The sequence below is a fragment of the Poecilia formosa genome, unplaced genomic scaffold (assembly GCF_000485575.1).
Source record: "Poecilia formosa unplaced genomic scaffold, Poecilia_formosa-5.1.2 Scaffold159, whole genome shotgun sequence".
Classification (NCBI taxonomy): Eukaryota; Metazoa; Chordata; class Actinopteri; order Cyprinodontiformes; family Poeciliidae; genus Poecilia; species Poecilia formosa.
The window spans coordinates 183876-202246 of NW_006800098.1; the positions used below are offsets into that span (position 1 = coordinate 183876).

General features: G+C 39.0%; 1 protein-coding gene and 1 long non-coding RNA gene across 2 annotated transcripts in view; both read right to left on the minus strand.

Moving 5' to 3' along the window:
• Window positions 1-2576, minus strand: part of LOC107837624 (uncharacterized) — an 11427-nt gene extending 8851 nt beyond the window's left edge. The window contains exon 1 of the long non-coding RNA XR_001663663.1: window positions 2460-2576. This is a non-coding gene — a long non-coding RNA (uncharacterized LOC107837624). The remainder of the gene's footprint in view (window positions 1-2459) is intronic.
• Window positions 1-18371, minus strand: part of exoc4 (exocyst complex component 4) — a 114407-nt gene that overhangs the window by 57140 nt on the left and 38896 nt on the right. Inside the window, exon 11 of the mRNA XM_007564422.2 lies at window positions 16624-16720. Coding sequence (XP_007564484.1) covers window positions 16624-16720 — 97 coding nt within the window. The remainder of the gene's footprint in view (window positions 1-16623; window positions 16721-18371) is intronic.

The window sequence follows — 18371 nt, forward strand, 5'->3', positions numbered from 1 at the left end:
TGTATGTATGTATAAATCTGTATTGACAGTTTTGTTGCAACAATTATGGCTGCAAGTCTACTTGAAAATGTTTCCACCAACTTTTTATAACTAGTCATTCTTGCACATTTCTTTTTCAAAAGAATTTTGACTGTAAGGCAAAAAAAAAGTTTGATCCGATCTAGCCACGTCCTCTATATGTCCTGCTGCAAACTGTAAACTCAACATCTTGGCACGTTCTTTCAAAACAGATTTTTATGTTGAAACCTCTTTCATAAAGGAAAGATTAGTGGACAGCAAGACTAATAGTTCTGCCACCTGAGTAGTGGATCTGTGAAACCTCTTTAAAGCCACTAAAGGCACCTACACTGTTTCCCTTAGAGAGGCTCTATTTGCCGGCCAGTCATCACTTTATGTGGACAGTCATATTTTGGTCGATTTGCAGATGTGCTATGCTGTTTCCATTTTTTTGAATGATGGACTGAACTGTGCTCTGTGTGAAAACTTGTATTAGATCCCAACCCTGCTTTATCCTTGACCTGTGCGGTGTGCTCCAAGAGGCTGCTTTCAATTGTATTATTAAAAATAAATAAATAACTAAATCTCGTGCTATAACATGAAAAACGTGACTTGGATAAAAGTGTAAATACTTCCACATGTACTGCACTTCATCTACATGTTATAGCTTAACCTTTCAAAAATGGTCACTTGTTCAAGCCTCAACTGTGGCTGAAACATTTTCACAAATGCACTCATAAAAAGAGCTGTGAATGGAGTTCTGTGAGATACAAGGTGGTCGAGTTTGTGAAAAGAGAAGCATGGAGGTTCAGAAAACCCTACTTGACATCAGCTCTCCAATGGCGAGTCTAAAAAAAAACAACAAAAAAAAAAAAACTATAAAAAATAGTCTCAGGCTGGTAAAATGCTATTTGAAATTTTGGGTTTTAGCCTGCAGCTAGGATTGCCAGAGAATCTGCTCTTGCATTCAGTGGGAAACTCAGTCCACCACTGTGAACCCAGAAAGGATAAAGCTACCATGGGTCTTAAGGGCCCTGCAACATAACCTTGATAATAAAGAGTCCATTTAGGGAATACGTTGCAGTGTTTCAATCTGCCTTAAACTATAGTATGAAAGATGACGCAAAGATGAAAGAGATGAAAAATACAGGGTAAAAGTGCCTTAAGCACACTTGAAGGATCGTAACCGACAAATAACTCACAAATTATCCAACATTTGACATCGGTTTCCAAATCAGACGCCCCATTTTTACACTGAACACTCTTTAACAGTATTTATCCTGTCACTGAATGCCAGAAGACTGATCTGTTGTTGTGGAGCTTTGTAGCATAAAAAAAACAACAACTATTTAGCTTATTTTAAATTTAATCTGTGTGTATTTTTCATCACTTTCGAGTCTTAAATTTGAATTTCTGACATGGAAGGAAGTTTGCATTTTTTCCCCAACTGAGAACTATAATCTCACATGTAGACGCTGCTGAACAAAAACATCCACATTTTTCTGTTGCATATATGAACAGAATTGTTGAGTGAAAAAAAAAAATACTATCATATGCCAACTTTTTATGAGGGGGAAGCAACAACTGTGTTTTTTTTTTTTTTCCCTTTCTCAAAAACCTATTTACCAACATCAGCACCAAGGCTCTGAAACTGACAGTAACAACTCACTGATAAAATGAGACACAATTGATCCATTTTACCTGTCTGCATGACAGCTGGCGGCCCACTCTCTCTCCCACCCCGAGTCCGTCTTGTGGGCCGAGAAATGACAAACTAACCTAATTATCTAAGCAAGTTTTGATTATGAGAGATTCTGGTTCAACAACAAGCTGCAGGATGCAGTCACTGCCATCCCTTTATGTTGCTGAAGCTGACAGCCTCGTCTCCTGGGAGAGAGTGGAAGTTACTGTCTGTGCTGCAACATGTGGGGAACTGAGGATGAAAATGCAATGGAAAGGATTTCAATACACCCGTTTTACTGTCTGTACATTTGCTATATGCTTTTGGCATGTACTTTTGTGTTCTCTGTTTCTGAAATAAAATTATTTTAACTGTTATTATTCCGTTCTACTTAGCTGTAGTCTTCCACTCAAAGACAAGTTTAATCTGTTTTCTATAGCCACTGTGCTGAAGCAGTTGCTGGAGCTCTTATTACACAGTCAGCATTCATTCAATTAGCAGTTTAGAACAACCACCGCAGTCATGCTGATATATATTTTTGGTGTCCTACCACATAGTCAGACAGCATTTCACCAAAACAAGCTCCTGCAGAGGTATTCGTGCTAAGAGTAACAAAACCATAAAAGTTCCTTTTGGGTGAAAATGTCATCATAATAAAACAAAGCAAGTTTCTATAGTAGGGCTTTTAATGTGTCTGGTTAGTGTTGAAAGACGCAAATGTGAACCAATAATTAGCAAAACACTGGAATGAATGGTAAAAAAAAAAAGATGCCATTATGACAAAGGGGCTGCACAGTTGGCGCAGCTGGTAGAGCTGTTTGTTGCCTTGCAGCAAGAAGGTTCTGGGTTTGATTCCCGGCCCGGGGTCTTTCTGCATGGAGTTTGCATGTTCTCCCTGTGCGTGCGTGGGTTTTATCTGGGTACTCCGGTTTCCTCCCACAGTCCAAAAACATGACTGTCAGGTTAATTGGCAAATTGCCCCTAGGTGTGAGTGTGTGTCCATGGTTGTTTGTCCTCTGTGTTGCTCTGCGACAGACTGGTGACCTGTCCAGGGTGTACCCCACCTCTTGAAGGGAACATTAGCTGCAACGTTCCGGGCGAGCAACCCTCCCGACCCCACTAAGGGACAAGGGCGTAAAGAAAATGGGTGGATGGATTACGACAAAGGCTGGTTTAATATAAACTCATTTTTACAAAGGAGTGTTTTTTGAATACATTTTTTAAAGTTGCTTAAAGTTGTGGAAAAACAGCTCTGTTGGTAAACTTGTTCTACAAAATGAAGTTGTTAAAACTTATTAAGCTGGAGATATTGAATGCAGAATTTTTTTCTGGCCTTTACATTTAGTTGTTTACTCAACTGTGCCAGTGTCACTGTAAAAAACAACAAACAAACAAACAAACAAACAAAAAAAAACAGATAAATAAATATACCCGAGAGACCGGTGCAACTCTTAGCTGGTTCAAAGAAAAGCATTTAAGACAAAAAAGTAAAAGCCATTCAGCAACAACATAAATGAAAAAAGTGATACTAGCACAGGAATAATCATCTCCCTGCCTCTTATTTTCCTGTTGTTCATTTGCTATTATTCATCACATAGTTTACGCTTATTAATGCTCCGGTACAAGGCTTGGCTACGAATGCTATTCTTTTTATTTCAGTTCAATCAACAAACACCGTTTCTGAAGTGGTTTCAAAACACTTTCTGCTCTGTTGATGCCTGATCAAGTTAAAAAAAAAAGTCATAAATGCTTTGAACAATCATATTAGCAATCACTGAGTCACTGTGAATGGTGAAATTAGGATATGTTTTTGGGGCTACTGAAATAAATGATGTGGTTTGTGTCGTTGAATGGGTTTCCTTACGCGGCCAAAATTCAGAATAAAGGAGAGAAAGGAACAAACTCTCGCTGAATGAGATGTTTCTAGTGACATAACAGTGTTGAGCTCAGCTTGGAAAACCAAGCCAGCCTTAGTTTAACACTGTAGTAGAAAAATCCCCAATGAATCTATTTAACAGTGATTATGGTTTGGGAAGGCAAGCAGGTATGTGAAATTGATCTTTTCTTAAAAAACAAAAACAAAAAACATTAAGCTTTCATTGGCAGACTGTTTTTCTACGGGTTGGTTTCCTCCAATGAAAATAACGTGATCACGGAGACTTCAAGTTTAACATTTAGATGACCTTTAGACAATTATTTGTTCAGATTGTTATCAATAATTAAATTAACGGTTGTCGGCTCGGGTCTTTTTAATAGCGGGAATGTTTTATCTTTGCATGAGGACCCACGGGAGAGCAGGAGATGAGTCGGCGAAAGAAGAGAGCCAGATGAACAAAGAAGACGGTCTGAGCAATAGGATGAGATGATGAGAAACTGAAGTGAGGCAATTAATTAGGCATTAGGACCCATTATCAAGCTTTGGGGAAGCATGTATAAAACATGTCTGCAAACAGAAATCCGGTATTTTGTTCACATCATGTCGCTTAAATAAATATTATTCTGCGATAAAATGACTTTCTCAATCTTCCTATAAAAAGTTGATGCAGCTTTAACTCTCGCAGATTTATAAGAATAGAACCCGCCTGTTCAAATCTCCTTTGTACCGCACTAAGCAGATGGTGCCGTCTATGCTTTTTAAACCAGCGAGACCCAGCGGACTAAATTCATATCTCTCACATTTCTATCTTTCAGTGTAACGAAGCTTTTGCCAGCCCACATCCTGGAATGCTCTCATTACTGTACCTCGGCGCTGTTGCCAAGGGAGCCAGTGTGATATTCAATACTTCTGTTACCCATCCCTCCAACCTCATTTACACTTGACACCTGATATTTGCATAATGGCCTTGCTCCATCTCCCATCTACTGAAATCTGGGGTGGAGGTGAGGCAGATACAACGGTGCGTACGTGCTGGCGCGCTCCTGCCTGTTTGGTTGTGATGAGCAGGTATGCCGAGCAACGCCGAGGCTGTGCATATGGGCGCGTGATTGCGTTGCAGGCAGGGGTTAAATGACTTCCTTCTTAATTTAGCTCATTAAGCCCCTGGAGAGCTCGGAGAGCGCCGTATTGGTTGATTTGGGACGATTTGCGGAAATGCTGACAGAAACATGTAAATGAGAATGTTAATCAGGGATGCCGTGACCCTCATAACTCAAAAGCAGACATCAGAGTGCCAGGAAAACTGAGGGCGGATATGAATCTTTGTCCTTCTCACGATGTAAGAATTGGGACACTGGTTGGCTGCTCTGAAAATGTCACATTGCCCCAAATAGCTCAGTGCTCTGAAAACAACATTTGGATTAAATCTTGAGAAATACCAGAAAAGTGTTTTTTGTTTTTGTTTGTTTGTTTTTTTATTATTTTTATTTAAGTATGAGCTTCATTTTATTTCTGTTTCTCTCTTCACTGGAAAATTATAAATTGCCATTGATTAAGTCTACCTTCAGATTAGAACCAAAAGCTGTTATGATAGATAAAAAAAAAAAGACTCATTAAGCCAAAGGCACCGAAAGCAAACAGGCAAAAAATAAACTTCTGTTCAAAACAGAAAGTTATCCAACTTTCTAGATCTTATTTCAGAGAATGACATTAAAGACATTTTTTTTCAAACAACTATATTAAGATTTTTGCGCAGCATATTTACAGCTATGGCTGCTGTAAAGGAAGACTTGTGACAAATGGATAACCAATTTCATCACCCACACACTGAGCTAAAAGAACAGAATCTCCAGTGATCTTGTACATGCATAACCTTTTTAAATTTAAGCTGTAATGTAGCTATAGCATTACAGCATAATAGCATAATATTCAGCATAAGAGCCATGAGATGAAATAGTAAAACTTCAAAACCACACAGGTGTTATTAACGATATAATTTTAAAACTTGTGATAATAATTTTTGCTTAAAAAAAAATTAACTTTGGGGGAATGAAAAAAAAAGAAGCATTTTTAGGTTTTACTGTACACCTATGTTACAGAGAAAGATTGGGTTGTTCTGACCAGAACGCCCACGTTTGTCCTTCCAAATCCCCATACTACTGTGAAACCTTTTGAGAATACAAACATATTTTGAATATTGAAGTGTTGGAAAGGTCTAACGCATTTATGCAATCCCCTCCTAAATCTCCCCTCACTGCAATCACACGTAGATGAAAATGTTCAAAAACACAGCAGAACCTCTCTCCTACAGCTATTATCTTTGCATATTCTCCAAATAACAGGGACAGAATATGCTTCTTATAAAGTACCAATTTGTCGCAAATGCTATACTGTACACGACCCCCCTCCCCCCCATATCCCTTATTATATTATTATTCTCCCCCATATCCCTTCAAGCCAGAAAGCTGGTAAACTGGAGCTGAGTGAAATGTCGTACTTGGCAAATTGCATTTGAAACCAAGGGGGAATAAATACTACAGATAAAGACTGCTCTAATGTGCTCGGATCCATTAGAAATCTCATATTCACACATAGCAGAAATCACATTACAAGATGCCCCTAATGTTATTTCTCAGGGTTTTTCCTGTAGAATCTTCTGCAAGGCTGAGACACTAACATCAAACAAAATGGATTTTTGCTCGTTTTTCTTTTTCTTTTTCCCCTCACCTCTCTTCTGTTGTTCATTCCCTTTTATAGTTTGTTCTGGTAGAAATCCCACTAAAGTCATTACTGCTGTAGATGCTTGTTCTGCTTTGTGTGGATGTAATAAATCAAGAAAAAACGGGTTTTTTTTATGATGAGACCCCCCCACCTCCCGCCACATGCCTGGTACAGAGCTGCTTCCTCCACTGGTGAAACTGTTTCTTTATAAAGCAACAATGCTAAAGCAATTAAATCAATCCGGGCACAGGGTGGCATTTTTTTTCCCCACCAGAAAGAAAAATGTTGTAAAACATTTATTTTTAACATGTCATGAGGAATATTCATTTATGAAAGTACAAAAAAAAACAATCCCATCCCAGAACAAAAACACATTTCAAAAGCATGTAGGAAAAGGTGTCATGTTAAAACACTGAAAACAAGAAAAAACTTTTTCTTGCGCATGTACAAAAATCTGGATTTCGTTTCTTCGGCTTCTAATTCCTTAAACCAAAGGTAAGGGAATTATAAAGTGTTAAGAATACCAACAAACATTGCCAGAAAATCGTCGTCATTCTGCTATAAAGCTGCAGATGAATGTACAATGTTTTTATATTCACACAATATTTAGATATGAATCGCAACGTTTTGACTTTTAAAGCTCCTTGTTTTGGCTTTCATTAAGAACTGGCGCTGCATAAATAAGCTGAACAGAAAACTGTATATTTTTCTCATGAGTACAATACAATTAAACAAATTACAGTAAAAAAAACCCCTCAAAACACAAAATCTTTTTGTTATCTTATTCACTTGTATAATGAATGTGTGTGTGTGTGTTGGGGGGGATAAATGTCGATTCTAAATTAGTAAGTGTGAACGCCGTTTAGAGTTTGTCTATTTAGCCACAAATATACTGAATGTTGCAGTTAGCTGATACCATCTATCTTTGAAAATAATTAACCGTCCACAAAGATAGATTTACTTATATAACCACCAATTAGGAAGTAAATAATCCTTTCAGAGGGAGTTGGGAGAATTTTAATGAGGTTTAATGACTTGTTGATTGGTTGGTGGGTTTTGTTTAGAGAGGTACACAGAGCAGATGGGCTGGAGAGAGCTTAAACACAAAATGCCTTCATATTATTCTTCCGTCATCCATACGCCTCTAATACTTGGAGAATGTTATGTTTTACAATACCAGAGCATGCAAATATGTGTGTGTGTGTGTGTGTGTGTGTGTGTGTGTGTGTGTGTGAGTGAGCCGCGCAGTGGGTCGAGGTATGTGTGCATGTATGCTTATCTGGAGCTCCATTCAGCAATCAACCAATACCTCCCCCCTACCCCACTTCAACACACACCCACGCACACACAGGGCTACTTCAGAAGCCCAGGCCCCAGACAGGGTGAGCAGATCAATCAATTACATCTCTGCTCCAGCAATCAAACAAGGTTATTATCAGGCAGCAGCTCACCGACCTGGAAAGGCCTGGCCAATCAAAGGCTGCTGTGATGTGGGGACTGGCACTCGCTCATGTGACAGTAACGCAGAGTGGCAGGTCATGTTGTCAAAGGAAAGAAAGATGGGAAAGGGAAAAGACGGGCAGCGGAGGCTGAATTCAAAGGGAAAGAACACAAGGACGTGCGGGAGACAATAACAAAAGAATTTCTGTAAATCACCTCATCTCTTGCACAGTAAAAGCTGTGCTGCAGAGTTGCCGTGTATCATTTCTCTAGATTTCGGTGTTTTTAATGAGAGGTAGAGTGCTGTCATGCTTCTCATCTTTGTGAGGGTTAGGTCGTACATCAGAAAAATGAAGGAAGTGGCAGAGAAGGTAGACAGAGGTTTGACAAAAAAAACATTTTCCTGTGCTTTCTCTCTGTGGCTCAGTAATTCTCTTGGCTGCGTCTCCCACCGGCATTCATTCGAAGAGCATTAAGGGCATTCTGTCCTCCCACTTCTGTCCTTTCATAGTTTCAGCTCGGAGGAAGAGCGTTAGGCTTGATTAATGTAGAATAGTAGAAATGAGGATTTTCCATTTCATAAAATTTCCCTTTTGGTAACAAACTATCCTGTTATACAGATTACTAAAATCTCAAAAAAACAAAAACTTAATCCCCTTTAAAAGCAGCCACCAGGAGCCAATAAGGCACTATGGGAAATGACACTGAAGCGAACAGCATTATGTTGGGTTACCGTTTGTCCAAGCACAATTTCAACCTCTAATCTGACCAGTCAACTATTCCCAGCATCCACTATTTTCCCCACGTAAACCTTCAACCCTCCCGGAACCTATAAGCCGACTTCATAAGAAGTCCACTGCTGAGACTAGACCCCCTTAAGCTACGACTGACGACTGCTTGCTTAAGGTGTCTGTTGGACCCGTTGCCCAGGGAACCCAGTCTGATTCCATTATGGGATAGATAAACACAATCAATGAGTTTATCCACCTTCAATACTCGGAGAAAAGACCCCCACAATGATGGATCTAATCTCTTGCACAATATCTAGTGTTTGTGTGTGTGTGTGTGTGTGTGTGTGTGTGTGTGTGTGTGTGTGTGTGCGCGCGCTAGAGTTTAGATATACGTCATACCCACAGTGTTTATCTGAATCTCCATGCAGGATTGTGCCAGTAAGACAGCAGAAGAGGAAGAACTCTGCAGCTCACAAGAAAGTGGCTGAAGCTGCACTTTTGAAAGTGATTAAAAAAAAAAAAAACAGTGCTAGTATGTACATCACGGTGGAAGATGGACCTGAAAACCGTAAAAGACTTTAACATATAGTGTAAGTCGTGATCAGCGGGGAACAGTTGGCATGTTCATGCCAAAATTGTGTTGTGTGTCGTAGTCAAATCAAAGATTTCATTTCAAATTCAATACAGTGGACATGGAGCCGCAGCCGTCCGTTAAATGCTAAAAATCCGCAAATACTTGAATGCGCACAGCAGAAAGCATCTTAGTACTACTTCTGCTCATCCAGCCAATCAGTGCAAAAGGAAAGTAGATGGTCCATTGATCCATTCTTATTTAACTCCCTGAAACACCCACAAATTAGGTTATTTGTTGGATTTAACAGTCTTTCACAAGGTTCTATAAATCACAATGACAGTTCTCAGTATTTCGACGTATAATTTAGCGTGAGATGGGCTTTGTAAGTAAATACTAAGTTCTGAACACTATGATGTCCTTGAGTAAAACACCACAGTTTCTCAATATTTGGGTATTTATTGATGGGTCTTTCATACGTGAATTAAACATAAAGCTGTAAACTGATCAAATTAAATGTTGCAATAGTGAGGAGCCTTCCAAGATACCAACAAAAGACAATGACTATATTGTTAGCCTTTCATGGGTGAACCAAGGTTGGACGAAAGAAAAAAAAAAGTCAATGTTTGTTGTTTAACTACAAACTTTCTGTAGCCTTGCTGTTCTTGTCCCTTCATTCTGCTTTTCTTTCCATCATCTTTGCTGTTTTATTTCTGTCTATCCCTCTTCAACCTTTCCAGGGTAAAACCCACCCTTTCTTGAATCCGCACTACATTTTTAAGAGTTGCTGGTGAAAAAAAAAAAGAGAGAGAGAGAGAAATAGAAGTACTGTTTACTGAGGAAAATCCTCAGAGCGAGTGAGAAAAGATTAGAAAGGAGAGCAAGGGCTGGCCGAGCAAAGCTTTATGTGCACGTATGTGTGAGCAGGACTTAAGGGTAGGCCATCCAGGATGCATTTTAATAGCCTACCATACAGACATCTCTCAGAGCCTGATGACAGATGTTGAGGGAAAATGTGTCCTGCGTTAGTAATTAAAAGGCACTTGTCTGAAATGAAAACAGAGGCCCAACAACAAACAACTCAGGCATTCCAGCTTCACTGCAGAGAGCACACTTTTATGTTTGAGGTAAGTGATGAGGAGGGAGTCGCAGATAAACTGTTAAATCGGCAATTTATTTCAAAAAGATGTTCTAACCGACTAATATATTATTTTATGGAATATATTTACAGATTTCCGTTGGGGATTTTTTGAAAAACAGATAGTGACACCAGTTTAACGGATGTAGAAACTGATTTGTGATTTGATGTTTGCATGTTCTCTCTGTGCATGTGTGGGTTCTCTCTGGGTACTCTGGCTTCGTCATACAGTCCAAAAAGCATAACTATTACAATACTTGGCATCTCTCCTTAGGTAGGGGTTTGTGTGTGTGTGTGTATGACAGAGTAGTTGTGAATGCCAGTGTTTACAACCTGCGCAGAACATGGCGATCGGCATTCCTGTCAGCTACAAACAGGGAACCGAGGCTACAAATTGCACAGGCTCACCCAAATTGGACAGTAATAGACTAGGAAATATGCCATGTCTGGCTAGTCTTGATTTCAGCTGCAACATTCAGTTAGCAGGGTCATTGATTAAACACGACTCTGTCCGTGTCCATCTCTTCTACAGCAATATTTTATCCATCATCTGACGGTTAAACCCAGGTGAACAATTCATCATCATGTCACAAAACTCAATCTCAAAACTCTTTTAATCTTCAGGAATCCACTGTACTCCAACGGCCCTCGCAGTCGTCAGATCTCAAACCAATAAATACCTTTGGAATGTGAAGGAACAGGAGATTTGCATCATAGATGTGCCGGACCAATCCGCAGCAACAGCAGCATGATGAAACACCACGCAGTTGCGCATACTTGGCGTTATGTCAAAACAGGCTAGAGTCCTCTAAGGAATGTTTCTGACACACTGTGAAATCAGTGGACTGAATGTAGAGAGTGTCGGTAACAAAATAAATCAATAATAACAGAAACGTATATGCAATTCATTTCGGACCAGTAGGATTCTCAATAAGCCTACACATCGCTACCCTCTATTCAGTTCAAAATAAGGTCACATCATTAAGCCTTTTCACGTGAAGGCTATGTCAACAAAAAAAAAAAGAAAAAAAAAGTGAAAAATAATTTAAAAAAAATAAATTTCCAAGTGCACAGTGTAACAAAACACCTAGAGAGGAAAACCTTGTTTAGTTTATTACATGTATTTTACGTCTGCTCTTAGTCCTTTCTTGGCATATGTGCACTACAGAAGAAGGGGAGTCGATAATTATGTGAAATTAGTGCAGAATCACTGTGCGTGTCATTTTCACAGCAGGCTACACCGGTGAGAGGCAGAGCCTTTCTGTCCCTTTTCTCAAATCTCTCCTCCATCCACTCCCATCGCTTGTCCCATTGTGCTTCTCTTTACACCCCCCACAGGCACCTTGTCAATCTCCCAACCTCTGACTCTTTCCCTACACACTCACACTTTTAAATCCATGCATGGATGGACACTTGCATCAGGTGTAACTTCACGTATCAGTTTAATTTCAGATGTGAAACCAAATAGGAGGACAGAAATGAAGGCTTTGCAGCAGGAAAATTAAAGTTTCTTTTAAAAATTATTTTATACAAGACCAGTTGTCATGTTTCGACAATGTGTTGAATGGAAACATTAAAGACATGGAGAACCTAGATTATGTAGTGTACTATGTATTCAGAGTTATTTAAATATGCCTAAACATAAATCTAATCGCTTTCCTTTGGTCTAATTAACATCACTATAAATTATTTTTGGAAATCATCGAATCATTGGAGGTAATATGATTAAATAGACCACATACCTTTATTAAAATAAATGACATGAAAATTGTAATTTGGGTGCGATAAAGAAATGCCGAGTGCGTACTTTGAGAAATCTACGCTGTTTACATTGACGGTTCAATATTGTATACCTGACTATGTATCAGGTGTTCTGTGAAGAAGTGAAAAGAACAGAACAACTGTGCGTGTCTTCCAAGCTGGGAAAAATTCCTGACAACAAAACCACAATCAATATCAAAAGTAGAAAAAACTGGGCCCTAACGTTGGGTAGAAGTTTTACAAGTAAAACAAATCAAAACTTGAACACTCTTAACCAAAAAAAAAACAAAAAAAAGCATCAAAAATATAAGCGGAGATGAGCTGTCAGGTTCTTTAAGGAAGAATGTGTTTAGAGTGGCACCCAGTTGCTATTGCTCCAGCCACTGTACAAAGTTGCCGTTGCAAAAGCTTTCAAAAGATGAAGGCAAAACAAAAACAAAAACTAGAAAATCACTGCTTTGCTTCGAACAGTACTGAAGGCTATGCTGCTCTAAAGAAAAAAAGGCCACCCGCTGCTGCTGCACAGCTGCAGTCAGCTCTCTGCTGATGTGTCTGCTTGGAGGATACACTGCTGACTTCACCTGTGTGCGCTGGGCATTAAAACGCATCCCTCTTTCCAGCTCAGCAGACGCACAGCCTTAGATGTGTGTTTTAAAGTGCGTCAAGAGGAGAATCGGCATGATGTCATTCTTTTTTTCTTTTTCTTTTCCTGCCTGAAGCGTGCAGTCCTCAGCAAAATAATAGAACTGTGAAAGTGATTTGTTGACTCTCACTGTAATGATCCAACTAAAATTAAAGTAAAATTATAAAATTATGTAAAAATTTGAACACTGCTCAAAAGTGTTCACCCCCCTGAAATGTTTCCCTTTTTTGCCAGACTCAACTGTTTCGGATAAAACTGATTTCAATAATGGATAAATAGTTAAATAGTTTTTTCCGGAGAACCAAGCCGGTTTGGATAGGTGCTCTACTGAATTAAATCAGAATTAGCAAAATCTGAAACATTTAAGTGTGACAAAAACAGAAGACTTTTCTCACAGAACCGTAGCTGAAAACTTTCTTGGCCATTTCAGTTTAAAAAGTCGGAAACACAAACGGGCATATTTAAAAAACACACACACACGCGCGCACGCACACACTCACATAAATGCTTACAGTCGTATTTAACTACATATTGCATTACCACTTTAAAAAATTATGAAGGTCACTGGCTGAGAAATCTCTTTGCTGGCAGTGAGCATGCATATTCGTTCCTCGTCACTCTTCGGATTGTTAACAGGGGAAGATTGGAAGCCCGCAGAAACTTTTCAAAATGCCAGCTTCGTCCGGAGATGCAAATACCACCCAAATGTCAGCAGAAGACCCCACAAGTCAAACTAAATTGGCTGCTAGAAGCACAAACACTTCCTTATGCGCCATATTTGTGTGCACACCACTTTAAAGACAGAGCAGTGAACTGGAGAGGCACCGATCAGGCTTTTCCTGGCCGATATGTTTGTATGGTTTTCTTAACTGCTGATTCCCATTATAACATTTTTTTTTCTATTTAAAGTAAATAATGTAGTACAGTTTGAAACGAGAGTGCATCGTGCTGTTGGTGGATACTTGTGATCCATCAAAAATGCCATAATTTCTTACTTTTGATGCATGCTGTGGATTGGGTGAAAATAATCTGAATTTCTGGTATTTGGTCTGCTGAAAATTCCCCAGTTCTGATGTCTGGTTGATTACACAATGTATTCAAAGCATAGTTATTTCAGACAACCATACAGAATCACAGTAACAGTAATTGCAGAAAATAAAATAAAATAAAATAAAAAAGCAGCTTCAAACACTGATCAATCTTATAAGTCCACTCCAGCTCCTTTCTCTATAATGAATCCATGTTCCAGCATTCAGCCAAAGGGAGGAGGTGATGGCAGCGGGCAGATCAAAGCAACCCGGATGTCCCTTGCCACCTCAAAGTGCTTCCAAGGGAGCCTGAGACCGTCCAAAGTCAGGTGGGATATATAAACCTCCGAGCATCTTCTATACTAAGAAGGCAAAATAAGATTTGTGAACATATAAAAATGAAAAGCGTGGCATCACTCAATTTTAGGATCGAGAAGTTAACACAGCCCCTAAAAAACATTTGCAATCAAACATTAAGACTAGACTGTTTTATCTCCCACGCACTGATACTAATCTTTTGACCCCCAGCAGCTTTTGCCATTAATGCTGCCATGAGTGGCATGACTGGCTGCAGGAGACACGGTGATCCATCAGCGGAGTGCCACAGCTTCGCCATTAGAAAATCATCTGGAAGCAACAGCGCTCCATTGGCACTAAAGGCCCGGAGAAACCAGGTGGAAGAGAGAGAAAGAGGAAGAAAGGAGAGCGCCTCGTGTTCAAGCTCAGTTTGCTTTGATTGATATGAACCATTACAGACAACACGGGAGAAGCAGGAAGGGAGCTAGTCACCGTTTTATTTTTGGTCATTTATTCAGACAAAAGCTCGGAGATAGCAATGTTAATATGGTCTGAATGTCAGAAGGGAAAAAACAAAAGTACAAAGCGTTGGAGCGTGGAGGCAGTTTTCAATGCTTTAGAAACATGACATTACCAACACTCCATAAAGACGGGGAGACGCAAACACCAAACGGTAGCTTCTATGAACTCATTTCAAAATATGTTGGGGAAGAAAATAAACATTTCTGCAGTCATTTTTTTTGCAGCCTTGTGATTAAAAAAAAAAAAAAAAAAAAAAAACATTGCTGAGAAACTATTGGAATTTCTGAAAGTATAAAACAACCATAATTTCTCCCAGACTGGAGCTTCATGGTAAATCCTGCCTCATGGGGCGAGGATCATCACGAGCATGGTGATGGATCATCCTACAACTAGACAGCAGGAGCTTGTTAATGAACTGAAGGCACATGGGACCAGAGTCCAGCACAGCACTGGTAACAAACTATATTGTATAAGACTGGAATTAAGAAGGCCCCTTCTGTAAAAGCAACCAGGTCCCACTAAGTTTGCCGCAGAGCATTGGTCATTTAGAGAAGGTGGTGTTGTCAAGAGACCACAATGTGTCTCAGGTAGGTCTGAAGAAATTGAAATGCTGAATTTAGAACAAAAAAAGATCCAAACACATAAGCATGGAGGTGGAAGCATTATGCTTTTGGCTTTTTTTTTCTTTTCTGCTAATAGTAAAAGATGGCTTTAACGCACTGGAAAGCCACTGGTCACTCGTGTGTCATAAACTATTTAAAGAAAACCTTTCGTCCCTCAACCAGAAGACTAAAAATGGAACTTGGTCATTTTCAAGCTTGAGTCAAGATTAGAGGCACAGAAAGGTATTGGAGTAAGTGGCCTTAACAGCCAATGTTCAAACATAAAGCCTACAGACAAAAACAGGTTCATGTTTTGAGTTGCTAAGCAGCAGACACAAAGCTTCTTTAGAAAAAGCAGATTTCTCAATCAGGTATTAAATCTTTTTTATTCTGGATTTTTGGTTTATATTTTCTCTCTTTCCAAACTATCAAAAATAAAAAAAAAATACATATTTTAAGTGTGCCAAAATAGAAATCCAGCAGTGGACGACTTAAGTGTTTCCCTAACTCTACATAAAAAACTTGGTTCTTAATCTTCTTCTTCTTAATCTAAACAGATAACGTGTGTTCAATGACTATTAATCAATTAGACCAAAGCAGTATGGCTGCTGTCACTATAACTCAAGCAAAAGGAGATGTGAGATGGTTATAGTTACTGAAATGCAATCTGTTTCTGGCCTAATTTGATTCAATTCATTTAGAAGCCCATTCCACGATTTAGCAGTAGAGAAATACAACTATCATATATATATTTTTTGTACTTTTAAATAGTATGTTTATTCACCATCTGGTACAATAAAACCTTTGTTAACCTGCCAAACTACAGCAAATTAGAGTAGCAAAATCCATTTTTATGCATTATAAAAATACAGCATGCTATAAAAAAAATCATATGCATGTTTGGCTGTCTGTGGAGGAAAGCAACATCCCATTATAATGGATCCCAAAAGGTAATGCGTCACTGTCTGAACGCCAATTCAATCAAAGGGTTTCGGTATTAGATTTACTCTACTCTACTGGGAGTATCACACTGTCCACAAAACTACCAGATATACAGAATATTAACACAAAAAACAGACCTTCAGATGAAAACAATCTAGACGGAAAATAAAGCAGGACTGGCAGTCAATCCCAATTTAAGAGTTGTACGGAAGAACAGACGTGACACACGTCGTTTGAAATCTTTGATGTATGATACTCTGTTTAACGCAGAACAGCCAAAATCAATAGCTGGTCACTGAGAGGCTGCGTAATATCATTAGTTTTACATTTTAGTGGTACTGAGTCATGTCCCAGGCATCACAGGTCTTAAGTATCTTGACCATCCTTCTCTGTCAGACCAGCAATACAAAAGAGACACTTCACACAAGGAGGCAACTTGTACGAATAATGAGTACAGTCTAAAAATATCTTTGGTTAAGAACACAATTTTATCATTTAGACTTTACTGCTAAATTCTCTATTTTCTCTCCTAAACCTTTTCAGTTATTGCTTTTATTTATTATTTTTTGCTGGTTGTGTGTTTAAAAAAAAATCAACAACAAAATCACAAACATGTTCAGATTCTCTTCTTTTTTTTTTGGCGGGAAATATAGGGAACTGCTCTTTGATTTACCTTAGAAGAGGCTGGAAGATCACGGTGATGTTCCTCGCTCCCGGCTTACACACAAACTTCATTTCTCCACCTTCGATCAGGTTGTCATCAGCACCACCTGAAGCACAGGAAACAGAGGAGTTACTTAAGAATATCAAAACAGGCAACAGTGAAACCATCAATAAAGTTGAAGTGAAAGTTAGTTTGATCTCGATAAGACTCTTTTAATAACCATTTCATTATAAAACTCTGGCTTTTAGAAATACAAACTGTTTCCCCTGTTCTATTTGTTCCACATGTTTGGAAAAAATCCCAACACAATTCTGAATACTTAGCTTTTATATATATATATATATATATCTAAACACATCAAGACTTTATCCACTCATTTTGTTTTGTAAGGCAGGGTGCAGCACTATAGTGTAAGTTTTTTGAAGACATTCAGTAATTAGAACTAAAAAGTAGCTAAAATTAAATAAAACAGACATCTGTTCATCTATAGATGAAACATAAAATCTAATCTGGGTCCTTTATATAGGTTCACTTAGGTCTATACCTGTTGTTAGGTGACTAGTCCTTCAATAAATGTTAGTTGAGAGTAACTAAAACGCAAGCGATGTTTGGTGGGTCTCATTTTACAGTAAAATGCGATAGAACCACCTTAGACGCATTAAACACAATGCTTACCCTAACGGAGAATAGTCTTCCTCTGCTGTGGACAAAGATAACTGTGATAGGCAGCGGGTTTTAGCCTCAGACCACTGGCAATAATCAATACTTTTAATCAAACCTACATTAGTTTAAAAAACAATGATTCAAAAGATTTAATCGTTGCAGGCGGTACAGTACACCCAAAGCAGACGCATCACTTAATCAGCATGGCTCTCCATCACAGATCTAATTGCATCTTACATGCTCAGTCCCCTTCACGCCCCTGCGTCAGTGTGTGGGTGAACCCTACAGCCAACAGGGTTAATCAGAAAATCATTGCCAAGTAACATCCTGGGGGTGGGTGAGCCTACTGCAGACAGGGGAAAAGGTGAGATCACAGGGGAGACAAAGGACACCAAAGCTCATTACCTTCACTCATCCAGAAGTAATCAATAGATTTGACAGAGAAAGAAATTGCCACTTGTTGTCGATATGGCCGAACACAGAGTGAAAACGACCGTCTGTGTGTATGTGGGCTCACACTAATGTTTTCAGACAATATCACGCTTGAGCACAGGCACATGTGTTTACATATAAGTTCATCGAACGGGAGCGCGAAAGCTAAAAGGTGAGCAGCAATACTCCATTTGCTATTGTTGACAATTACGTTCGCGTTGCGTAGTAAGATTGGACTCAGAAAACTGGAACAAAGGGGCAAAAACTGACGCATCGATGGGTTTTCAATATTTTTTTTCTTCTGGTTTTGTCGATTTTCAGAAGAAATGTAAATATCAAACCAAGGTGGTTTGAGTAAAGAAGCAGTTTTTCAGAAAATAATTTCACTTATTGAGTAAAACAAAACATCATGATCAGAAAAATACAGAAAAAATGGCAGCCCGCTGCCACAGAAACACAAAGAACTCGTGCTAAGTAACACCAAACACCAATTTAGCAGAAAAGACACCAGCGAGAGCTGTGAATCAACACCAGTCCTGGCCAAAAAGAACACAAAGGCCTGTCTAATGTTTGCTAAAAAGAACACCCAGATCTTTCCCCACTTTTTGAAATATGCTTTGAGGACTAACCAGACAAAATGGAACTTCTTGGCATCACGAGAA